We start from the raw sequence: 26,147 nt of genomic DNA on the forward strand, positions 1-26,147 counted from the left end.
ACTTGCTAAGGAGTGGGTGGATCGGCTTATGTGGCCTGCATCTTGCAGGAGGTCAGACTAGATGATCATAATGGTCCCTTCTGATCTTGAATTCTATGATTCTATGATTCTATGACGTGGGAGCTGGAGAATATCCTATGGCATCAGCAACAGCTCCTCCAGCAATAAGGGGATACTCTACAGCTGTGGCAGCAGGACAAGGTAGAAGAACAGGAGGATGCCATTGGAACAAGAGGGCGAGTTCCTGGATCACCTACACAGCATTCAGTGCCACTACTGGGCTCAGGAAACCAGTGTGGATTGGTGGGAGAGGATCGTTCTGCAGAGCCAGGGTGTCCAGCAGTGGCCATAGAACTTCTGGATGGGGAACCTTTTTTGAGATCTGCGTGGAACTGACCCTAGAGCTGCAGCAACAGTGTGCCAACATGCTGTGCCACACTGGTGGAGAAGCAGGTCATCGTTGCCATCTGGAAATTGGCCAGCCCAGACTGTTACTGGTCTGTAGCCAGCCAATTCAGTGCAAGGAGGTCAACCATTGGGAACATTCTCTGCTAGGCCATTGATAAGATGCTGTCTAACCAGGTCATGAAGCTGGATAATGCTCAGGAGATTATTGATGGCTTTGCATGCATGCGGTTCCCAAACTGTATAGGGGCAAATGATGGGACCCATGTGCCTATCTTTTGCCCCCCTCCCCTGCCAGGCTGCAGAATTTATAAACAGAAGAGGGTATTTCTCCATGCTGCACCAAGGACAAGTTGACTCCCATGGCAGGATGACAGAAATAAACGTGGGGTGCTCTGGAAGCATCCACAATGCTAGCGTCTTCTGGAACTCAGTTCCATTTAGATTAATGGAGAAAAGCCTGTTCCCCCTCAGAAGCACTGTGGACATTAATAACATGGAAGTTGGGCTGGTTATTCTGGGAGACCTGACTTACCCCCTGATGCCCTGGCTAATGAAGCCATACACTGGTTGCTGCGACAGAAGGAGGTAATTATTGCCTCAATAATTGCAGAATGGGAGTCAAGTGTACATTCGGTCATTTGAAAGGCAGATGGTGCCATTTATGGAATAGGTTGGAAGCTGCAGAAACTTTTTTTCCAAGCATTCTAACTGCACATCACGCTTCTGTGCAATATTTGTGAGAGCAAGGGTGGGGGAACCTTGCTGATGGGTGGGAGGCTGATGTTAAGAGAGACTTGCTTGAAGGTTTGAGCAGCCAGTAGGGCATCCCCTAGAAAACACTAACAGCCAGGAGAATGCTGCCAGGGATGCCTGTTTTCATATTTTGAGTCTTGTGCCTGAACATGGCAGCCTGTGGGGGTTGTGCTGGGACACAGACATTGCGAGCACTGAGGGACTGTGTGTAGGTGGTTGAAGTGTAGCGTTCCCTGTATACTTATGTAAAACCCTATGAATTATTTCAGCTTTATTTAAAGGATTTTCTGTGTTAAATGCAATGATGGCTCATAACGGATGCATTGTGAACTGTTTTTATTACAAAACAACAACAAAAACAAATAATAAGGTTTTAATGAAACCAATGGAAAAATAATGTATTTGTATTTAACTAACCAATCTACTAGCTAACCAACTGTACACAAACCTTTAATTAATGCAACAGTGCGAGAATACACCTTGCCTCTGGGTTCTGGGGTTCAGTGCCATGGCTCAAAGTTGTCAGAGGTGTCACAGAGCTCCCAGGAGTCAGTGTTCTCAGTGCCTGAGGTTGGATCTGAGAAGTGAATGGGAGCTGCCATCAGCCCTGCTGTGGGGATCTGGAGGTTAGGCATTGCTGCTGGTCCCAGTATCCAGCCTTTTCCAGGGTCCCAAATTATGGGCCTGGCCTAGCAGGAGCATGTTTTGCAGATGGCATTCTGGCTCAGGATAGCATCCATGAGCTGCCTCTGCATCTCTCTGTGTTTGTCCATGTGCTCCTTGGCCATGGCAATGTTGACCTTAGCCACAGACATGCTTTCTCTGGTCTCTGTTCTTGGCCACTGTCACTACCTCCTGGGAGAGCTGCATTTCTTTCTCCCACTCAGTCCTCATGTACTGCCTCCACCTCTCAGCCAGTCTGGTATTCCTTTGTGACTCAGCCATGAGTTCTGCTAATGTCTCATTGCGAGTCTTCCTTTTTCTCTCCTTCAGGTTGACCAGCCTCTCAGCAATATATAGAGGCCTTGATGGTCTGGCTGTTGCAGGTGTCGTGGGAGTAGGGGGCAAAAAACAGCTGTGTACTGTTTATATCCCAGACAAGTCATGATAGCTTCTTTGTATATGTGACTTTTCCTCCTTGAGACGCTTCCCATTCTTGGGGGAACCTGAGAGATAGGCAGTGGTTTGCATGGAGAGAAGGTACGGGCTGCATTTGGATTTCAGTGTCCTGTATCTGCTTTCAGGCTGTTGATAGGGGAGGGGTGGTCGGAGCTATGTTCCAGGTTTGCTTTTGCAGATTTGTTTGTGTGCTGGAGGGGTTTCTATAGTGTCCGATGTGCAAAGGGAGGGCTATGGGAAGCATGAGGGGGCAAGCTAGATTGTAATCCTCTCTACATCCCTGTTAGGCTGCCCTGACTTTCAGTGACATTATGCTGAAGAGCGTGACTAGGAGGCACAGAAGGGCCGTATTCAAAAAGGCAAAAGGCAGACCAGCGAGATACACTGTGAAGTTATTCATCAGGATGGACCCCCCAGAAGTGCTGCAGGAGTGGAAGGGGCTTGCAAGCTATGCTGGCGGGAGGGGGCTGGGCATGTGACTATTCTGTATAACATGCTCAACAAAATTCAGCAATTTCTCAGTCTTAAATTCTGCTATACCTCCCCTGCAGACATGGAGACAGCGCAGACAAAACCAGAAGGGCCCTGCTATGGTTGTCCACTAAGCTGCTTGTTACAGGATATTTGTACCTCAGCCTGGTCCGCCCATGCAATTTGCACTCCTACCTAACATGAACTATGAAAACTAATCCCGGTTATTTTCCTGTAACCATTGTCTCAACAAATGGTGGGATTTTGCACAAATGAATGCTTTCGGTATTCAACTCTGCCATGGGAAGGAGCACAGGGGGTCGGAATATGCGCCATTTTGAAACAGCAAAAGGGGGTGGGGGGAGGGTCCTAACTCACATCTACCAACAATAATAATAAATTCTAAGGACAGGTACTAACATGCTGAAGTTCCTTTCAAGGGATCCATCTGATTCTTCGGTCCCAGCCTGGGTTTCTGGCTGGGACTCTGGCTCCGGCAATACAAGGCAGGAGTCAGAGTCCATTGTAGCACGTCAGGATTGGGGCTGGCTTTCCTGCTGGCCATCGTCAGCATCCTGAGTTCCCAAAAGATCCTGGCTTTCCAGGGCAGCTCCTCTCCGGCATCCTTCTGCTCATTCTCCAACTGATTGAGCCGGTCATCCTCGGTGGAATGCAGCAGGCTCCAAATAGTGCCTGGGAAAGGTCATATTATAATCGTGTAGAATCCTGCCCAGTTGATAAAAAAATGGACAAGTCACGTGTCCCCTGCCGGATTGTCTCTTTTTATCCCTTATTTCAATGTATTTTCTCCTGAGATGCTTGCTGTATCCAGCACTGGTTGGCAACCCACTCACGCCTCCTCACAGACATCTGCTTTGCAGTCTCCACAAAAAACTCCTTATTCCTCTATCTGGCCACAAAGAGCTTCCTGAACCAACACTTCTCCCCCAGATGGTGATGAAATCTAGGGTCTTGGCTGAGATCCAAGGGGCTGCACGAGGCATGGTGTGGGTTTCTGGAGCACTATCGCAGTGGTATCACCTGAATGGTACACTGGGATCCAGGAGCAAACAGCAAAATCTGGCTCTGTACCAGCTTTTAAAAGGAGGAAGGGACATCCTGTAAACTTGCAGGGAGTGCACACAAGTAAACAGACAGGTCAGTAATGGTCAACCTGCAAAGCACGATGGAATTGCCAATGGAAGCATGCAAAAAGTGGTGCGCAGCAATTGCATGCACACAAACAAAAGACCAAACTAATACAATTTGAAGTGAACCTAGTCCACTGGGCAGGATAACTCCAGAACTCCTGATAGATGAGGAATTAATACACAGTGATTGGTTGCACCATGCGTACACAAGTGTTTTCAAACCAGATTAACTTGATTTAATCTGGATTAAAACCTCCATGTAGACAAGCCCTTAGTGTTTTATCACAATGACTGGGCACCCTATCTATAGATTTTCTTGGTTATATCTCTTGTGGTCCACAAAGGGAGGAATCTCCTTCAGCAAATTAAAGGAAGGTATTTTCTCATTAATCTCTAGCTGGGACCAATACCTATGTTCATCTGAGAGAGGTCCCAGACAGACTGAAGAGAGTTTGGACTGAGTGGAGTTGGCTGGTCCACTAACTCATTGATTCAAGTACAATTTGTAAATAAAGAAAGAAACAAAGAAAGAACATTAGCTTCTAACACACAGTCCCCAGCTTGATATTCAGTCACACTGTACAAAGTCCCATGGAATCAAAGAAAGTAGAAGGCCAGCAACAAATTAGTATGTGTGAGGGACTACTTATCTTAATGGACAGAGCGCAGAGTGCCTGACTGCTTGGTTGATGACTAAGTGGTGTATGTATACACCTGATGCAATCAGCTCCAGTCTCTCACAGCTCAAACACAGCATCCTGAGCTGAAGGGAAGGAGCAGAGAGAGAGAAAGAGAATTATTCATAGTGTTTCCCTTTGACTTGTGTGGCTAATCGGAGTCAGGCCCTTGGAGGGCCGTTGCTATTAGAATGAGAAACTGAAAGTATGAGTCAGGTATGTTTTTGGTATAATCTCTTTTATTTACAGAAACAAACAAAGGACCCACATTGTCCTTTTTCTGTTAACACAGCAGAAACAGACAGCAGGCAGTTCCCTTACTTAGCAATCTTCCACTCCATTGAGTTCTCTGCCCAAGAAGCCCAGTCTCTCTGCTTTAGTCACGGTCACATTCACTGCTACTGTCCTATCTTTCTGTCCCTCCAACAGTCACAGCTTGCAACTGATACGGTTGCTCTGTGTTTCCAACCAGAAAAGCCCCTCAGTCAGTTCAGCTCTGCCCTGCCATGCTGTCTAGTGCCTCAGGTGGCCTCTTCACAGCCCTAGCTGCTTTACTCCATAAAGGTGCTTGACTGAGTTGACCCTGAAAGAGAGTGCTTGGTACAGCCATTGACTTTTTGAGGTCTGGAATTGGTTTTGGATCAGAGAACCCTATGCTGGCAGCCATTAGTACATCAAGACATTATTGAGCTGCCCTACCTACAAACTGCCTGCTCCACTCCTCCTACTGAGAAAGCTGATCTCTACAATGGAAGTTATTTCAATGGCTGTGACAGGTTTTAATGTATTAAAAAGTAATTTCCTACAACAACAAAATTCCCCATGCATTCCTCTATGTGGCATATAAACACTAGGACTATTTTAAAATATTTTAAACATGAAAATCTCTCTGACACTATAAAAAGTTAGTGAGTAAGTTTGTTTAATCCCATTTCCTATTTGAAAAGATCAAATTTAAGATGGACTTATGCAAGATAACTGAATTGTGAAATGTTTAATTTGCAGGCATGAAGGCTTCGCACCAAGTCCCTATCTGAAAGAGATCTCCCTAGATGATGATGAACCTGGGTAAATCAACATCCGGCCACTCAGTGCTTAAATTTTCACCCCACCATTTTAGAAAAGACCAGGCCACATTTCCAGAATGTTTCACTGGTTTATGATCTATTCTATGGCTTTCTGAGTACCTTGCATAAAGTGTCATGAAAGATATCGGATAGACTAGATCTTCATCTCCTTGTTGTATATACATTTAATGCAAAAAAATTATGCATGAAATACCAGCCCCACTGACATCAATGGAAGTTTTGCCATTGACTTCAATAGGGCCAGGATTTCACCTACGTATCCTTACTTCACTATTAAGGCCCCAACCTTGCAAACATTTACATATGTAAGTAACGTTGTGCATGTGAGTAGTCCCATAACATGATTTTAAGTGAAGCCTCCAGATCAGACCCTTTTTTTTTAAGTACCTTTGGCCCTGATCTTGCAAACACTTACGTTGTGCATAAAATTAAGCACTTGCCTGAGTATTTGCAGGAAGCATTTAAGTAATCCCATAGACTGTAAAGAGATTTGTCTGAGTAAGCGGTGCTGGATCAGGCCTACAAGGTTTTTTTTTAAAAATGTAATTGTATAATTTCCTATAATTTCCTGAATGCTGTAGAATGCAGTAAAAATCAGAATCCTAAATTGTTGGTTTGTTGTTGGGGTTAGGAAGTGGAGGGGGGCAGGTATTTGTTTTGTTGTAACTTGTTTTGGCATGTGCTGTTTTAATTCTGTCCCTGATGTTAAGAACATTTATTGGAGGATTTTGAGCTTTTGTGGTTTTGGAGGATTTCTGTGTAAGCTTCAATGAGGCAATTACAATCTCCTCATAATAACTGCAGCAGAGAGGTTCAGCCCCTCTGCTTAGCAGGACAGGCAGAGAGAGTGTTTAACTCTCCAAGCTCGCTAGGTATTATCACAAAGCGGGAGGAGCCATGTTAGGCTCTCCTCAGAAGTCATAGTGAATGGCCTCTGAGCAGGCTCCTGATTTTTCAATTGATAATTTTTAAAACTCAAGTTAAAATTTCCTTGCACAGCTAGCCAAGGCATCACTACTTATAAAGGACTTTCTACCCGCAACACGTTCATTTGCAACATTCAGCTGCAGCTCTAAAACTGAGGTTAGACTATTGTACCATGGGAAAGTGTGTATTTTTTTTCACCCTCACCAAACCAAAAAAGAAATGGAAAGAAAATGAAATATATCCTCAGATTTGCCTAAAGGGGGGAAAAATCCACTTTGGGCCAAGCCTAGCATTAGTTCAGTGTGAATATATTTAATATGGGTTTTTACTTGAGGAAGATCTGCATATTTACATGATTTCAATGGGGTGTTTCATCTTTGTAGGGGAAACTCCAGTGGAAGTGACCATTCATCAGAAGACGAGGAGAGCATCACTAAGCATGAGTGAGTATGTGGAGTGTTTTCATCTGTAAATCTTAAGCTCTTTGGGACAAGGACCATCTTACCATTAGCTGTCTGCACAGTGCCTAGCATGGTGGAGCCCTTATCCTCCTCTCAACCCTTCTGTGATACAAATCATCCTTATTATTAATAATCTTCCATAGGCTTCCAATGGAATGACTCTGGTTTCACCCAACAAAGTCGCAGATGGGGACGCTTGTAGAAAAGCCTGTCTGATACCCTGATAAAAGGGTGTGCTCACAAAAGACTGACACCTGTGATGAGGCTGAGGGGAGTTTCTCTTGAAAACATGTTTGAAGTAGCTGTCTCCTTCTTTTGGGAGCTTGCAGCTCGTTAGCATATTATGTAAGATAAAGCCTGACCAGCACAAAGAGGTTTGAATGTTGAAGGAGTTACACACAGTTGATGCTTTTCAATTGAAAGTCCCCCCAGGGTGGGGATGCATGCAGGGTTCTCCATGTCAGAGTTGTCAAAAAAGAAAGTATCCTCACTCTCTGAAGGCCGCATAGCAGGGTGCCCTGCTGGCCCCAAATAAGCCAGGGTGAAGAGGGCTAGAGGAGTGGGGTATTTACATGGATTCAGTGACCCAAAGCCCCTGCACAGGGAACGTGGAGAGGCAGCAGCCACCCCAGATGCTTAATTTTAATGATCCAAGATTTTATTAAAAACAGTGGTCAGGAACTTTGTCTTTGAAAATGGACAATTCTTAACATGCTAGTGGCATCTCAAGAGACAAATCTTCATGGCTAGAGGGAGGCCCCCTGGCAGGCACAGTTTGCTCACACTTTATCCACAATAATGCATCTAAATGGGTATTTAGACATCTAAACATATAAGGGTGGGCAGTTACTTCATTCTCTCGAAATGTGGCCCTCAGAGTCCTGTGATCTGTTGTTGATAATGTAATTTTATAGGGGAATAAACATCTGGGAATCTCAGTGTCTAGGAGGCTAATTCAGAAGATATTTATTTATTTTTAGGTTATCTTTGTCTACTTCCAGCTATCTCAAGATCACACTTATTACCTTAGATATCACATGTAACTTGCAAATGTATATCAGGGAGGAAGGATGGTCCAGTGGTTAGGGAACTAGCCTAGGACACTCATGTGTGACTTTGAGCAAGTCATTTAGTCTCTCTGTGCCTCCGTTTCCCATCTGAAGAATGGGGATAATAGCACTGCTCTGCCTCACTGGGGTGTTGCGAGGATAAACGCATTAAAGACTGTGAGGTGCTCAGTTACTACTACTACTAATGGGGGCTATGTAAGATAGATACTTTTCCTTTTTAAAAGCAGATTTGAAAATGATGCATCTTGTAAGGGTTTTTCATTGGTCTACTTTGCCAAACCGTTATTCAGAAATCATGCTGTAAACAATATTTCTTGCTGCAGTTGGTATGCTGGTGATATCTCCAGGGCCCAGGCAGAGCAACTGCTACGACAGAAGGTACTGGGAATATCTTTATTAACTACGTTTAAACCTCTCTCTAAATCTATTGTTATCGTTGCTGCTTCTCACCTCTAGAGGGTGCTGATGCTCTTTAAATAACTTTAGTATTACAGTGAGAGTGGTAGAAACTGAAATACTGGTAGGTATTAATTTAGTATGAAGATATAGGAGTAATTAGGTTGTGGGTGAATGTAAGGGCCCTAGAGGTGACTACATAATGGCACTAATCTAAACTAGGCAAAGCGCAGGCAGAGCCCTCCCCCCAAAACTTTGCCAATGGCTTTCACTCCTGACACAATACTCTACATTGCTATTTCAAATGTTGGTCTTCTTGGAGCACAGACAGCCAGTCAGAGAATACTGTGCGGGGATTCTATGACATGCACAAATGGAGACGACTGGACAATGGCATTGTCATATTCCTTTCCATCGGAGACATGACATGTCAGCATCTAGTACACTTACCTATTACATCTCCTAGCTCCTGTGACACTCACTCCTTGAGTACTGCCTGTCCCATTGGTGCTCAGCCAGTTGCAGTTCATACCATGCTCCACGGATCCATGGCCCAATTTTCCTTCCCAGCTGCCTGCACCAGAGGTTCAGAAAGGAAGTATAATCCTGGCAAATCACTGTGTATTTCTAGGAAGACGGGGAGGGAGGGGGGCAGTAGAAGGATTAGTCACCTATGGCCCTATCAGGGGCTGAATAGTCCCAAATCCCATTGATCTGAATGGGACATAAGGTTGCGCAGCATCTTGCAGCATTGAATCTTAGACCACAGTTGGACTTATATGTGTCTTGTTCCAGCCACACAGCAACCAAATTCCAGCACAAGACTAATGTCGCTCCTACATGTACTGCTAGGAAAGTCCTAATGGAAACCAGAATCTCAGCACCTACCTGGGAAACCACCCTCAAAAGCACAAACCTATAGTGCAAAGTTGGGGGATGGGGAAGAGGAGAAAAGTAGGATTTAGCTGCCACTCACACTCAGAAATAGCCTGAAAATGAATATGTACTGAAAATCTCTCTAGCTGTTTAGTCACCCAGATATACGGAGGCAGTGGAAAACGGATGTGAGTTTAAGGCATTCTGGAAATGCATCAAGGCAAAGTTACAAAATATTTCTCAAATAGTGGGAGTTTCTTGTGATGTTTTCCTTCCTTTTTTGTTTATTATTATTAGGAGAAAGAAGGTGCTTTTATGGTTCGAAATTCAAGCCGAATGGGCAAGTACACCGTGTCCGTATTCAGCAAGGCTCTTGAGTGAGTATTCAAAGGATTGCCTTTGTTTCCATTGTCCACTCCATGGGTTTGTTCCTGAGGGAGTCATTCAATACCAAGGTTACTTCACCAGATCTGGACTGAACTTTGGGCAAGTTTGGAAACAGGCTTCTAAACAGTATTATCCCTCTAAATCCATCCGTGCCTTAACCTTCTTTTTGGTTCCTTTTTCTGGTCCCTTTTGCTGAGTCCGGTGCTATCGTGACAGAAGGCACCACAAAGAGGTGTGCTCATTGCAGGGGAGAGAGAGAGTAGGGGAGAGCTGGTAGATATATTGTTTCATTGCCAGCTGAACAGGGAGCATCTCCAAGGACAGGCTGTCTGGGAGATTAATGTAATGTCTGGAAGGAGAGGGAAACTGAAGAGAGAGAGAAATGGGGAAGGGGAGAAGAAACCAAGCTTGGGAGAGGCAGGAAAAAGGAAGGAGTGGTTAGAAATGGAACTGCAAACATTCAGAAAAATTGCCTTAGTGGATCAAACCACTGGTCCTTCTAGTCAAATGTCCTTTAATCAGAGGTGTCCAATACCAGATGCATCAGAGGAAGATATAATACCCTGATTCCCCACCACCATTGTTTGCATTAAATAACATTTAGACACAATAAATCTTGCATCTTGGCAGGGGGGTAGACTAGATGACCCTAAGCCTATGGTTCTATGATTTTCATGGGGGAAGTTTTTTCATATCCCCAGGCAGTTAAGTGTCCTGCAGTGGGGCAGCCGATATCCCTTATAAATATGACCAGCATTTTGAATGCTACATATTGGAAGCTACGGAAATATTGAAAATTTGTAACAAGTAATTTTGTAAAGGGACTGCTCCGTGCAACAAAAGTAACACTTCACTCACAGGACTGCAAGCTGGGGAACTTGCTGCTTTATTCAACTGCACCACAATAGAGTGGGAACACACAGAACAGAAAGTAAAGGAGGGCTGGAGCATCACTCAAGCCCATAATATTCTGGGTGGCCCAATTAAGTTTATCATGACCACTTTACTACAGTAAGTATTTAGATACCATTTATTAAGCAAAGAGTCCCCTTAACTAAATGACAACTGATAGCAGCAAAGAAAAAAATATCATTAAAGTTGTAACTGGTGCATTATGAGTTTGGTGACTACCTGTCTAATTAACTAAATAAGGCTTGGACTTTATTGAGTCCATTTACCAAGGCTCTTACATAAAGAATACTTTGTGCTATTTTTCAGAGATAAAAAAGGAACGGTCAAACATTACCACGTGCACACAAACTACGAAAACAAATATTATCTGGCTGAAAATTACTGTTTTGATTCAGTTCCCCAGCTTATTCACTATCATCAGCATAACTCAGCAGGTAAACCACTTCTGTCTCTTCTTGCCCCTTCTGCTGATCCTGAATGTGTTTTTCTCCTGTCATAGATAGATTTAGAGAGACTCAGGTTGTTGGGTTTCTAGTATTTATGGTGAATCTCTTGCCATACTGAATGGTCTAAATACTAAGAATAGATTTATCCCCCTTTTAGGTGTCAATCTTGAGAATTTGTTCATGGTGGTGGGGTTAGTTGCCTAGGATTTTTATTATTATTTAAGAGAGCTGCATGTACTGTGATCGTTAACTGGCTTTCTTTGTAGGTATGATTACAAGGCTTCGGCATGCTGTGACTACGAAAGCAAATAAGGTCCCATCGACAGCATCCTTAGGAAATGGTATGGAGATGATTTTCCCTTTTAAAACTATTGTCACTGTTTGCCACCTGTCACAGTGCTGGTTGAGCTCCCCCTGCTGGACACTCACGAGACTGCTTTGAGGGGATCTCAATGCTGAATCCTCAAATCCTCTAAGCCTCTAAAGCAGTGGTCTCCAAACTTTTTTGATCATGCACCCCATCAGTAAAAATATTTGAGCATGCACCCCCTGCCGCGCTGACTCTACCATTGTTGCCAAAGTGGAAAAAAAAGCACCCCAAGGATCCTCTTGCGCACCCCACTTGGAGACCACTTCTCTAGAGTGGTGGTACTCAACCCGCAGGCTGCTTGCAGCCCAATCAGCATACAGCAGTGGCCCATGTGACATGCTCAGGGCCATATATATATATATATATATATATATATATATATATATATATATATATATATATATATATATATATATATAGTAGTAGTAGTAGTATATATACTGTGTGAATATGGCCCACCTGACACAGAGAGAGCTGCATATGTGGCCCACAATGGTAAATAGGTTGAGAACCACTGCTCTAGAGTCTAAATGGAGTCCAGGGACTGCCCCTGGCTTGGGGGGCCCTAGGAACACTCTTGGGATGAAGATCCTCTGTTTAGCACTCGCTTCTGAGAGCTGAGACCTTGTGGTCCAACTGCCTAGTCTCTGCAACCGGGAGTGACCCTCACAATTCCCCACCACAGCTTATGCACAGCACTTCTCAGAACTCCAGCCTTGTGAGCACCCTAGGTAAACAGGTTAACCCCTCAGGGACATGGGGTAGGTGCCGTACATAACTCTCACAGACAGATTTTCCACAAGATTCTAAACCACTACTTCTCTTTACTTCTGAGAGAACGGACAAGAGGGTATAGATCATTTAGAAAACACTGAACATTCTGAATGCAATGCCCCGCTAACTCACTTCTCCCTTGGGGTCCATCAGAATTCAGGTGGCCAGGGGTCCCCACTTCCCCATCAGGCTCCTGCGGCAGCGTCCCTCTGTGCGAGCTGGTGAAAATGGCTGAAGTCCCCCAGGAGAACTGCTCCTGCCCTTTTATAACCTTCCATTCCTTCTGTCCTGTGACTCCTGGATCAGGCTCCACAGATGATCTCAGACCCATACCAGATGACTTTGTGGCCAGGTTATCTCTCCCCTGACAGACTAGATTTTCTGGGTGGGACTCTGCCTATTGCCTAGGGCACTTGTATTTGAATAGAGGGCCACCTAGATTTCACAACCCTCTATTGCCAGTCCTGTGTCACCCCCCATGGAATTTCTGTCCAAGATGAGGTAAAAGGACAACAGAGAAGACAAAAGGCTGCACATTCCAAATAGAGTTTGATAAAGATGCATGGAGAGAGTTCATAATCTCACTCAGAATTCCTTATGTTGTACAGATGGGTCCCACACATCGTCACACTGACAGGGTATAATTTGTCAGTAAAAATAAATCATTAGGATTTTCCTTACTTCCAATCTTGACCTTATAGAAGGCTGCAGAAGCTTTACACTCGCTGGTTGGCAGCCACCTAGATTTATCGCTGTGTCAGAGGTAATGCAGAACCACCCTGCAACACACAGAGTTTAGAGAGAGATTGTTCTTTGGTGATCAGTCCCTCCCCTAGCTCCTTTGTATGGGGAGTGCACAGGTGCATTATTCTTAAAGCTAGTTTAGTCACCACCCACCAGTGCATGCAGCCTATTCCCAAGGCTGCTGTGTGTGTGGATGTTGGAAGGCCATGGGAACCACATTCCCCAATTCCCTCTGGGGTCAAGTGACTGGCTCCTTGTGCACTCCCTCCATCTGCACACCCATGCCACAGCCATCTCAGTCTGGCCCTTTCTTATTCTATTCTAGCACATTATGTGGTGGGATTGCATTTGTTTGCAAAGCCAACTGAAAAACAGCCTGGTGATATTTCGATTGTTTGACCCAAAAGTCCTTCATAAGTCACACAAACTTTGTCTGGTTTTGCGAACTAACATACCTCAGCTGTGGTGTCGAATGGCACTCTGGGGTTGTGCTACATTTCTGATGCCACTCACATACAAAACCCATAGACTTCATGTGGCACACTTTCATGCACTGCAAAAGAAAACAGATGGACACCTTTAGGACCCCGGGACTGAATATGTCAGGCTGGTAGCTAAAAGGGATTGCTTCTGTCTGTCTAGGGATCTGGGAGCTGAAACGAGAGGAAATCGTCCTGCTCAAGGAATTAGGAAGTGGCCAGTTTGGAGTGGTACAGCTGGGAAAATGGAAGGGAAAGTACGATGTTGCCATTAAGATGATTAAAGAAGGATCAATGTCAGAAGATGAATTCATAGAGGAAGCTCACACCATGATGTAAGCTGCACTTTGCTTAATGAAATAACATTGTAAATAAAGCTCTTCCACAAGTCATCTCACTAATATAGAATAGTCACTGAAAAAAGAAGTTCCTCTTCAAACTAAAACCATGAGTACCACAGGCAGCTTTAGGCATGGGCTGAGTATGTGGCCACCTAGGGCATCACATTTAAAGAGGCATCAAAAGAATAGTAGAGAGATTGCTGGGGTTACCAGTAACCAGTATTATACTGCTCTTCAGCGTCACTGACTGCTGAGCTTCTGCATGTGTGATTTAAACAAGTACTTTATTATTGAAACGCCTCCTTCAACAGGCATGGATGGAATTATCTATTTCTGTCATCAGAAGCAGGTAGGAATGACATACACACAAGTAGATGGGACGTATTAGACTGATTAATGCATCTGCAGTATATTTCCCCTTAGCAATGGGGAGGTAACCACCCCAGTCGCCACAGTGAGATACCAGTTTGCAAGTAGTTTTATTCAGGGCCATTTTAGGTATGTCACAACATAAGGAAATGTGCTGTGTTCCTGTCAGTTGGCTAGCTGAAATGGTTATAATAGCTGATTCTACTTTGCTACATTCTCTTAGTAGGAACGTAGCCACCTCTTGAATGCTTTCTCATGGTCTAGAGTGGCTCTGTCGTGCCCTGCCTCAGTTTCCCCACTTGGACTCCTCAAGAATTCAAAACAGGCTTCTCTTTGTTCAGTGGTACCCCTCTGTAGAGGTTTTACTGGTTTTACTAGCAAAAAGTTCAAAATGAGGCTTCCCCAGACTTAAACTGGGAACAACCCATCCTCCCTGAGGTACTGTCTCAGAACTCCCCTGGTGTCTCAGGTTCTTCCCTGCTTCAGCAGGCCACTCCCAGCCCTTCCAAGCTGGAGCAACTCCCCTAATTGCATGATCTTCCCTGCAGGAACCTTTCTCACTCTCTGCCACAGCTGTCCCTTCTTGTTTCCTGCCTTCCTCCAGCTCTTTACAGAGATCAGCTGCCCTTTATCTGGCCCATTTCGAGGGGCTATTAATAAGGCACAAGTGGGCTGGAATAGTTCCCTCTTAAAGGGCCCAGTCCATTCTGTGACATGAAATCCTAAAATCTCAGGTGCCAATACACTAACGCAGCTTTCTTCATGTGTGCCAGTGGGTCTCAGAAGTCTGCACTATTGGAACCTAAAAAAGTCAGTTTCACCATTAGTGATTATTTGTGCAATTGTTTCATGCTAGCATGGAGAAAGAAATTAAACCTCTGCTTGAAAGGGAAATTTTTAAGTCTGAGATTTCATTGATCAAACCCAAACTTGTGACAGGATTTACTAAGTAGGCTAGAACTCTTATTAATTATTATTTGTTTGTATGGCTCCAAAAGTTCCTTTACAAATGTCAAGGTAATGATAAGGAATAAAAGCTCACAAAATAGAGTAACATATTTATGTCTTAATATTTTGTTTCAGGAAACTTAATCATCCCAAACTTGTTAAGCTCTATGGAGTTTGCACAGAGACATATCCCATCTATATAGTGGCAGAATATATGGCTAATGGCTGCTTGCTTAACTACTTGAGGAGTCACGGAAAGGAACTGCAACCCTCTCAGCTGCTGGAAATATGTTATGACATTTGTGAAGCTATGAGTTTCTTAGAGAGTCAGCAGTTCATTCATCGAGATTTGGTAAGCTCTAGCCACGTAGGATAGGTAGGAAGAGGAGAGTTAGGACCTGATTCTACGTTCTGTTACTCCTGTTTTATACCAGTGTAACTCACACTGGCACAAAACAAGGGTAACAGTGTGAACATGTAGGCCACTGGAATAGAACGTTCTGTTTAGTGGTGTTTTGTTACCATTATAAGAAGAGCTGCTGTGTCAAGAACTTGAACCTTTCAGATTTTGTTGTAATCAGCCAGTATTTTACCCACTTAGGTCTTGTTCCTTCTATTACGCACCCTGGTTTCATAGTGATCTAGCTCTACTTTATGCTAGTATAACTGAGAGCAGAATCAGGACCTTGGTATCCAGGCCCACAGTTTGTGCAGGAACGTGTGTTCAAGAACACTGGCAGACAGGTTTGGGTTGGAGTAGATTGGTTATTGTGTGAGATCACTGAAAGAGAACTATCCCTCGCTCCTGGAGACTCATGTTCCAGACTCAGTCTTGACATTGTGTGTTCTAACTGTAGCCATTGGAAAATGCGTGAGACTCTACACTATGGAGAGAGCTACATTTTCAAAGGGGCCTCAGCCCAACATCTCCAGCTTCAACCATCATTTTTTAAATATTCGTTTTAGTGTTTGCAGTTATTTATTTGTGTACACGAATCGAGTAACTGGACATGTAACTAACCAGTTTGCACATTCAAATCAGAAATCCAGGATGCCAAGCAGTTTATCTGTACAAAATTCAAGTTATAAATATAAAGGCAATGTCTGAAAATTTGCTACTGACTGTTACAAACCATAGAGAGCCAAGAATAAAAATCGAACTTGGCTTTAGGAGGTGAACCATATCCCTGGGATTAACAGCCCTCCCGGCAGAGATGATAGCCTTAGGTAAATGCTCACATAAATAAGTCTGTGCAGATCGGGGCTCTTACTGGCCTATTCATTGCCCATACTGCTTAAATTATCTCTCAATAATCCATTCTCCTTATAATGTCAGCATTCTCCTATCATACATATGTTGTTCTTGTTTTTGATGTACTAGCAACTTTTGATGTGGTGTTATCTAGTAGCTAGAACACTGGTCTGGGGTTCAGGAGACTTGCATTCAATTCTTGGCTCTGCCATTGGTTTGCTGGGCGACTTCCCCTCCCCATGCCTCAGTTTCCCCATCAGTAGAATGGGGATAACGATACTGATTTCCTTTGTAAAGCACTTTGATATCTATGGATGACAAGTGCTATCGAAGAGCTCAGTATTATTATTGTTACAAATTAAAAATATAGTGCATCATTTTTTAATCAAAGAACTTCATGAATATAAGTGATCAGGGCATAGGCAGTGTGACCTAGTAGTCACATTTAGGCCGTGGTCTGCATGTGAGGAACAGTGGTCACCGAGCAGGAGTTTCATGAATCACAAGAGCCAGGTTCAGTAAGCAAGAGTTGGGGTCAGAGTCAAACCAGGGTCAGAGAGCGGAAGTCAGAGATAGCACCAGGCTGGAATCAGGAGGCAGAAATCAGAGTCAGAGTCAGGCTGGAATAAGGGATCAGGAGACAAGGCAAAGTCTGTGTGGTTGTCCAGACAACTTCCTGGGGCAACCTCTGAGGCTAAGTAGGGGCACTTGGCAAATCAGAGGGCAGCAGGTACTTGGGTGGTACTTCCTGCAGCACTCACTCTCCACAGTCCCCCCTGACTGTAGCTGTCCCAGGCTCTACAGACCCAGGTTCTGGCCCAAGGACCCTTACGAAGGAATTCTGAAGGACAGAAATACTATTTGAAAATAACCAAACTCTTATTTCACTTGGATTTTGGTCACTCAGTCTGTTTTCTTGTTTTCCCACTAAAGGCTGCTAGGAACTGCTTGGTTGATAGTGATCTCACTGTGAAGGTGTCTGACTTCGGGATGACTAGGTAAGCTACAGACTGACTCTTCAACCACTGTAGTGCAATAATATCAATCCTGAATGCTTTATTGGTGTTAGTCAGCCGGTGTGGCCATGAAACCAACAGTGAATGGACTGGTTATTAGCAAAGTTAACCACAGGGACTATCTAGTTCTCTTTAGTCCAACTGAGTTAATGATTGTAACCCATTCTGGGGCTTTCAATGAAATGAAAAATAGAAGGTGCAGACTCTTGGCATCGCTAAAGGTTAGAGGGCAAATGTATGCACATCATCGTTTCATGCTGGTGAAAGAAATCTCAACAATATTCTCTGTGTACAATATTCCCTTTGTGAGAGATTCACGATTTTGGATTTCTGATCCCTCTAGCAATGACATGAGAAAGAGTCCCTTGGTAACTTGATTGCAGCAACATACCTCATAGCTTGAGGTTAGAGTTTCTATCAGGTCACCTCTGGAGACCTGGGTTTCTGGCCAGGCTTTGCTCACGGGCTTGTTGGAGAGTTCTTGCGGGGCATTCCAGGCAGAAGCAGTAAGCAGTGTTTCACTAGCTATTTGTCATAGCCTGAAGACTGGCTCTTCCCTTGCAGGTATGTTCTGGATGACCTGTATATAAGTTCATTAGGAACTACGTTTCCAGTGAAGTGGTCGGCACCAGAAGTTTTTCATTATACCAAGTTTAGCAGCAAGTCGGATGTATGGGCCTTTGGTACGTATGGGATTTGACCTTTCATATTGGAGAGGCTTAATAAGATCAAAAAAGTGCAAACTTGACTGCATATTTGAAAAGCCAAAAAAAAATGACTGACAGACTTTAACAACTACTGTGCAAAAGTCTAGGATAGGTATTTACTACCTATAGCGTGTATATTCTGCTTAATATTGCCATGCAATAACAATAGACCAAGCTGCTGTAATCTTAATGGCTTCTTTGTGGGTGCACAGACTAGAATTTGGCCCACTACCCAGATGTTGTGCAATATGTGTGTAGTGCAATGCCCGGGGTGGGTCGCTGGAGCAGAGACCGAACCAGAGCCCTCTAGCTCTAAAATCCCCAGCCTCTGGTGCCTGAGCTAAAAGACCTGTTCAGTTAGTTCAAAGGTTGTAGCAGATTCATAAATCGCAAGCGCAACCTCTAGCATGGGTGAGCACACGACACTGTGTAATCATGGGATACATGTGCTGGCAAGAAGCTAGCATGGAACTTAGAACATGATGCAAACCTGTTTCCAGCCAGGAGAGCTCAAACAGCTGAACTTCTCATGGCAACCTGGCACTGAGCTGTGGTGAACAAGGCAGAAGAAAGGTTTTCCAAATTCTTCTTCCTCTCAGCTTTGTCTCCCGCTAGTCACCCTATCCCATTAAAAGAAAGACTGCAATGCTGAAAATGTTTTGCTTGTGCCCTATACTACTATGTTATACAGTATACAGAGGGCATCATAATTTCTTTTTATAAATGATAGCTTTTCCTGTTTGCTTTTACATTGTGGGCAAAATCCTGGCTCCACTGAAGTCTTGTGACAATTTTGATGTTGACTTCGGGGGGGGAGACAGTATTTCACCCTAGAAATACAAGGCCAGATTCTCTTCTCTTCCATAGCCGTTTTACAGTGATCCATTACCCAAGTGTAAGCAAGAGAAGAATCAGGCCCATCATTTCTTGATTGCCCTGTTTTTGCCTGATGACTGTTTGGAGGGCTAAAAAACAGGAGCAATAGTCATATTCCAATAGCTGACTGCTGAACAGAAGTTATGTTGATTTTTAGGTATTTTAGGAGAACTCCAGGGAAAGCTGGAATACAGATTTCATTCTGTTATGCTCTTTCTATCCCACTGCAATTTGCCAGTCTTCAAAAGAGTCCTCAAGCAGCTACAAAGTAGTCAAGGCCTGCTAATTCTGATGTAAAAACTAATCAGAAAAAAATACTTTTGAAAAAACTCTTTGTGTACAGTATTATACGTAATAAAGAAACAATGAAATACTTTTTTTTCCACTTTGGAATTGGCATGAGTTTCATGTAAGTTTAATTAGCCTGAAAGAAAGTTTACTGCAAAATTGACACAAAACGTCAGGTACTAATGACAGTTACATTAACTGATGTCTAGAGCTTGCAGGTTTTATTGACAGGTATGAAAGGTATACAATTAAGGCTAAGATTTAGTACAGGTATTTTTAGTAAAAGTCATGGCCAGGTCATGGGCAATAAACAAAAAATCACCGCCTGTGACCTGGCCATGACTTTTACTATAAATACTCCTGAGTGACTAAAACTTAGCAGCTCCTGGGGCCCAGGGTACCACTGCTCTGGGGGCCCCCAGGACACTGATGCTCTGGGAGGGTGGGGGGGGGTCAGTGGCTGGCCCCTGCTCTGGTGGCAGGGGCTGACTGTCTTGCACTGCTCCAAGGCCACTGGGGACTGCTGCTCTGACAGTCTCTGGGGCAGCCTCTGGGACAGCTGCTCCTCCGTGACCACTGCTGTTGCAAGGCCCCAGGGCTCCTCCAGCAGCAGCCGGTGCGGCTGCCCCAGGGCACGCCACAGCAGCTGGCTCCGGGGTCAGCTACTCGGGCAGCCCAGGGATCTGCCAGCCTGGCAGCTGCAGCTGCAGAAGTCACAGAAAGTCATGGAATCCATGACATCTGTGATCTCTGTGACAGACTCGCAGCCTTATATATAAGCATTGTAAGTCCTTTGGGAATCTTATTTAAGTCTTCTAACACTAAAGGACTAAATGTCCCAGTCCCTTAAAAACATCTGTAAAATCACATGAGAAAATCATCTACAAAATGCCCTTAGTACTTATTCTATATTTTGTAAAGTTGACATAGGACAAATCTTAAATTGCCATGTCTTGGGCATTATCACTGAATAACACCATCAAACATTAGTATCATTCAACATCACCTTCCATTGCAACAGTATGTTGTTTGCAATTGAGTACAGCATCACTAACACTAATACCGTTCATCATACCCTGGTTACAAGTCAGCCCCATACATTTGCTAGAAAAACATTTTTTGCTAGAAGTCTCATCTGTTATTACCGTTCTATTAGATGAGTATTGCTTAAGTGTCTTGATCTGGAATGGTTTTTTCATTAAATTTCTTGTCTTTCAACCCTGGAAATTTCTGCAGGGATCTTAATGTGGGAGGTGTTCACTTTGGGAAAGCAACCCTATGAACTGTATGATAACATACAAGTGATTGAGAAGGTTTCTGAGGGATATCGGCTTTACCGACCACAACTGGCCTCAGAGACCGTCTACCAGTTAATGTACAGCTGCTGGCATGAGGTATGTACCTAGGTCCATATGCACTGGAGATATCTAAAACAATTGATGAGCTTCATGATGGGCAGCTGAAAAAAAAAGCAATACAGGAAACTATTTCTGTTAAAGAACATCAGTTGTAGAGAAAAACTAGCTTCCATAAAGCCCTCTACTACAGTAATCCAGAGAAAGGGCCCATAATTAACAAGAGGACAAGTGTGGAAAATTAAGCAAGATTTTCCTTTTGAGGAAGGTGTACCATTCATTTATGAAGATAGCTTTAAAATATGCCTCAAAGTAGATGAAGATTTAGAGTTTGTGATTCATCATAATGTCTCTATGCCTGAAATTCTAAACATAAGAGCACTGTCAAGGTTTGTAGGTCAAACATTGATCATTCTGTATCCATATTTAAGTTTCTCTTAAAGATCAATGCTGCCATGCTGCCTACAGTGACTCTAGTACAAAAAAATTCCCAATTTATTGTTCTTCTTCCCGCCTCCGTTTACCTGTCTTTAAACTGTGATATGTCCCTTCTTGAGTGTCTAGAAACTGCCTGGCACATTATTGGTGCTACTATAAAATGGTGATTGTTTGTTTTTATATGACTCACACCAAACATGACAAAAATAAGTTCTACTTGAACAAAAATTTTAAAGAGAAAGAAAAAAGAAAGCAATAGCAATAGAAGAAAGATTTAAAGCATACAGTGCTTGGAATCATAAATTGCTTTGCCACATAAATGCCATTACCTCTCCATAATTCTACATGTTTGAGCTAAGAAAAATGAATGTGTTACAGTAACTGTTATATTTTCACTGTTAAGTAACCACATAAGTTGTTTTTTGTTTTCATATAGCTGCCAGAAAAGCGCCCCACATTTCAGCAACTCCTATCAATTATTGAGCCACTCAGAGAAGATGACAAGTCTTGAAGACAAGTCCTTATCATGTGGCTTTGAATATTGGTTGACATATCACCAGTCTACTTTGTGGGAGCTAATACTCTTGTATGAATTCTGAAATCTGGCTGACTCCAGCAGTATTACACTGGTTTTTCATTGTCTTTTAATTCGCAGTGCTTTGACAACATAGAGTAAAGAAGAAAACTCTTGTGATGTTGTGGTGACTTGGTATTGTCTGAAAGAAGAGTGTAGAAGTATATTACTGATGCTATTAGTATGACCCCCCAACCCCAGTACTTCACAAGCAGAGAAATATGCAGTACTAATGTAAACTCTTTCAAGGTTTGTTGTGGTGGGTTTATTTCACATCACAACTGGATTTTATTCATCTTTATTTGGAAAATGTAAACGTGGGTAATATAAGCTTAATAGGTTTTCTCATTATCATATCAGATCCCAGGGTATTTTCTGGTATATAAACCTGAGGTTGGTATTATGGGTCAAATTCATACCTGGTGCAAGTGGCTGCAACTCCAGTGGCATTAGTGTAAACTTCAATGACGTGGATGCTATTGCCAGTAAACAGCATATCAGTTTGGTCACTAGGGCCTGATCCAGCTTCCCTGAGGTGAAGGAGAGTCTTTCCATTGACTAGTGCACATTGGATTGGGCCCTAATGACACAGGTTTAATTCATTGTTCATTCTAAACTAGATCTGTGTGGCATTTGAAATACAATGATGGGCTCTGTTGGCAGGGATACGTTCTTATTCCCTGTTTAACCCCTGATAATGCACAACCATCCTTGTCTGGAATTCCATGAGCCTTAAACAGGCTGGTCTATTGAAACATCAGTATGGGAGCTGCAAGACCAGATACCTGAGGAAGACATCACCATTTGAAATGTTATTAATATAATGGCATGACCAAAAATTTCACACTTGAGTGCTTGAAATTTGACTCCTAAATCCATATTTGGACACTTAACTAGAAGGCCCCTAATTTTCAAAGGTGCTCATCAACTGTAGCTCCCTCTGACTGCAATGGCAGCTGGCACTGCTTAGCACCTCTGAACTTACTTCTATGTAAGCGCTTAAATATAGATTTAGGAGCCTAACCTTAGACACCCAGGTTTGCAAATTTTGGCTTATTTTCTTCTAAGTACATGTTGAAAAATTGTGAATAGTGTTTGATTCATAGTAATGGTAACAGTAATTGTTTTGGCTCTACAGGGAGAAGAGTACATTGAACTTTATGTATTCGACTGCTCCAGTGTTTGTCTTGCCATGTTTCTGGTATTTTTAAAGGAGTAGAAATAACATGTATAGCAGAACTGTTTATTTTTAAAAGTCAGGCTGAAATATTAATGCAGAGGATGCTTTGGCACCTGGAGTACAGTGGTAAACAGGTACATTAGAGGGAATTATGTTCATTTACAAAAATTCCTGTCTGACGTATGAGGAACTGGCCAGTTATGTCTGCATAGCATTTCTAACAGGTTTTTCCCCCTTTTCTCCATAATGCCCAATACAGAACGGGAAGTGTAAGGGAAATGTTGCTTAAGACGGATGAAAATAGTTGATTTTAACCGATCCTTCGTTATAGGCCTTTCCCTTGTTTTCAGTTACATTTTAGATTGCTTTATAAAATTGCTTGATTTGTTTTGAAGCCTAGTACATATAAGAGCCATTCGTGAACTGTTTTCCATATGTCCTTGGCCTATGTTTGATGTTGGTCTTTCTCTCGTTAGCGTCAAGTTTTATGGATATAAACATAGTTGCCGCTTCTCTCTGAACTTGATCGTGTTCAGACGAGGCTTTAGTTAGTGCTTTGGCTGAAGCTCCAAACCTGTGTGAGGCAGCATTGTTTGTTTGAGTCTGACAAACCAAAGTGGAGTGCTGCAAAGTTGATTTGGCTAATGTCTGTATCAGAATCCTGTGACTTTCTATCACTATGTTGTAAATTCACAGCTAAATGGAAACATCACACATCTCAATGCACAACGTTACCAGAATTTATGAGACTTCTTCCTACATCTAGATGAGACATTTGGAACTTTAACTCTAAAGTGAATACATTTGTCGTAGCTGCAACTTATGAACGGATGCTGAGACTGTGTTATTTTTAGCCCACATCTCTTATTTAGCATTGGTGATTGGATTATTTCACGGCATTTTGTGACATTACAGCATGAAGGGAACACAGCAAGCTTAGTTGTTTTCCTGTTTGCATAAAAGTTGTTTGTTGGTCCAAGTGAAAAATAAATCAAGTTACACAGAAGGGTGGGAAGATGCAAAACACATACAGTTGTCAAAAGGAGAATTGAGACCCTAGCAAAAGTAGATGACAGAGTCCACTATTAAATATTGTGAAAGATGCACAAGTTATATGAAATTAATTACTAGTGGGTGTATGCGAGCATATGCGTGCACAGTTTTGTTCTAGTAGCAAGACACTGTCAGCTGTATTAATGACATCTAACTTGAGGCAGCATTTTAACTGCGTCATGTACGCTGTTGCACTGAAACATTCATAAAATAGAAAAAAATACTTGGTGTTCTATGATTTCATTATTAGAACAAGTCAAAGTCTACTAGAGCAGCAGTTGTCAACCAGGTATCTGGGGAGCCCTGGGGGGGCCACAAGCAGGACCGGCATTAGACTCACTGGGGCCTACGGCAGAAAGCCAAAGCCCTCTCACGCAGGGCTGAAGCCCAGGGACCCTCTAATTTTTTACATCCAGAATGAATTTTGTTATGTGCACCAATATGAAAGTGATATGTGACACATCACCTCCATATTGGTGCACATAACAAAATTCATGTGGTGGAGGTGGGGCCAAGGGGTTTGAAGTGGAGAGGGGCTCAGGGCTGGGGAAGAGGATTTGGGGGGCTCTGGGGTGGGTCTGGGGAAGAGGCATTCAGGTTGCAGGAGGGGGCTCAAGGCTGGGCAGGTGGTTGGGTGCAGGGGGGAGGGCTCTGGCTAGGGGTGAAGGCTCTGGGGTGGGGATGAAGGGTTTGGGGTGCAGGAGGGGGCTCAGGGCTGGGGCAGAGGATTGGAGTGCTGGGGGCTGCGGGCTGGGGATGAGGGGTTTGGGGTGCAGGAGAGGACTCAGGGCTGGGGCAGAGTGTTGGGGTGCGGGCTCTGGGGTTGGGCCAGGGATGAGGGGTCTGGGGTGCAGGCTGCCCAGGGGCTACAGTGGGGAGAGAGGACTCCCCTCAACCCTCTCTCTGTCACCTTAGAAGCTCAGGGCTGGAGGAGAGGTGCATCTCCCTGGCTACAGCAGCTCCAGTTGGGCTGGGCCGAGGGAGGGGTTCCTCTTCCCCGGCCGCGGCAAGTCAGGAGCAAGCAACTCCGCACTGAGGCCAGTCTGAGGAGTGGGGCGCCTCTCTCCCAGCCACGGCAGCTCCACACTGGGGCAGGCGCCAGGGGAGGGTCATCTCTCCCCACGGCGGCAGGTCCACGCTGAGGTAAGCGGGGAGAGGTGTCTCTCCTCGCCACAGCCCTAAGCCCCAAGCCCCTGCATGGGGCTTAATAGGCAGCTATGCGGCCACACAACTTAGAGGGAACTTAGCCAGGGACCTGCACCCCGCCACCCCGGAGTGGAGCTGAAGCCTGAGCAACTTAGCTTTGCGGTGCTCCCTGTGGTGTGGGGCCGCAGGCAATTACCCGGCTTGCTACCCCCTAACGCCAGGCCTGGCTTTCATATGCAGAAAAACAGTTTTGTGGCACAGGTGAGCCATGACGTTTTTATAGCATGTTGGGAGGGTCGGGGGGATGTGCTCAGAAAGAAAAAGGTTACGAACCCCTGTACTAGATTACAGGCCAAATCCTGGTCCCACATCAATGGAAAATTCCCATTAATTGATATGGAAGTGAGGCAGGAAACAGCCACTTTGAGCACATCTCTGCTCTCTCCTAAATTTGGCTTGATTCCCTTACAGAGCTGCAAAACGATATATCACACCATCAGCCATTTAATATCATCCTGGTAGGACATAGGATTGCCAACTTTCTAACTGCACAAAACTGAACACTCTTGCCCTGCCCCTACCCTGCTCCTTCTCTGAGGCTCCAGCCCCCCTCCACCCTCACTCACTTTCCTTGGGCTCGGGGTTGGGGCACAGGCTCACCTCGGGCAGCTCCTGATCAGCATTGCAGCACGGGCGCTAAGGCAGGCTGGTTAAGAGTGACGAGTCCTGTGGCACCTTATAGACTAACAGAAGTATTGGAGCATGAGCTTTCGTGGGTGAATACCCACTTCGTTGGACGCATGCCTCTGATGAAGTGGGTGTTCACCCACAAAAGCTTATGCTCCAATACTTCTGTTAGTCTATAAGGTGCCACAGGACTCTTTGTCGCAAGTTATACAATAGGTTTTCTTTTCAGCTGGAAGCATAACCCAAAAAGCTATTTTAGGGGGGGACATTTGCTGTTTGGCCTCAACACCATACTTACTAGGCCAACCAACTCGGCAAATTACATATGCCACAACATTTTAACAAAGTTCAAGTTTCTGTTTATCTTCTTTCAGTTTCTGTTTTGGGTTTAGTATGGAGTCAGGTACT

At 44.0% G+C, this 26,147-nt stretch overlaps 1 protein-coding gene across 1 annotated transcript in view; it reads left to right on the top strand.

The window, feature by feature from the left end:
• Window positions 1-24,156, top strand: part of BMX (BMX non-receptor tyrosine kinase) — a 38,551-nt gene extending 14,395 nt beyond the window's left edge. Inside the window, exons 8-19 of the mRNA XM_039483425.1 lie at window positions 5,585-5,647; window positions 6,978-7,037; window positions 8,449-8,503; window positions 9,695-9,774; window positions 11,003-11,130; window positions 11,409-11,483; window positions 13,673-13,844; window positions 15,303-15,519; window positions 17,353-17,417; window positions 18,000-18,118; window positions 20,543-20,700; window positions 21,536-24,156. Coding sequence (XP_039339359.1) covers window positions 5,585-5,647; window positions 6,978-7,037; window positions 8,449-8,503; window positions 9,695-9,774; window positions 11,003-11,130; window positions 11,409-11,483; window positions 13,673-13,844; window positions 15,303-15,519; window positions 17,353-17,417; window positions 18,000-18,118; window positions 20,543-20,700; window positions 21,536-21,610 — 1,267 coding nt within the window. The 3' untranslated portion in view covers window positions 21,611-24,156. The remainder of the gene's footprint in view (window positions 1-5,584; window positions 5,648-6,977; window positions 7,038-8,448; window positions 8,504-9,694; window positions 9,775-11,002; window positions 11,131-11,408; window positions 11,484-13,672; window positions 13,845-15,302; window positions 15,520-17,352; window positions 17,418-17,999; window positions 18,119-20,542; window positions 20,701-21,535) is intronic.
• Window positions 24,157-26,147: the final 1,991 nt, after the last annotated feature.

Source organism: Mauremys reevesii, linkage group 1 (assembly GCF_016161935.1).
Source record: "Mauremys reevesii isolate NIE-2019 linkage group 1, ASM1616193v1, whole genome shotgun sequence".
Taxonomy (NCBI): Eukaryota; Metazoa; Chordata; order Testudines; family Geoemydidae; genus Mauremys; species Mauremys reevesii.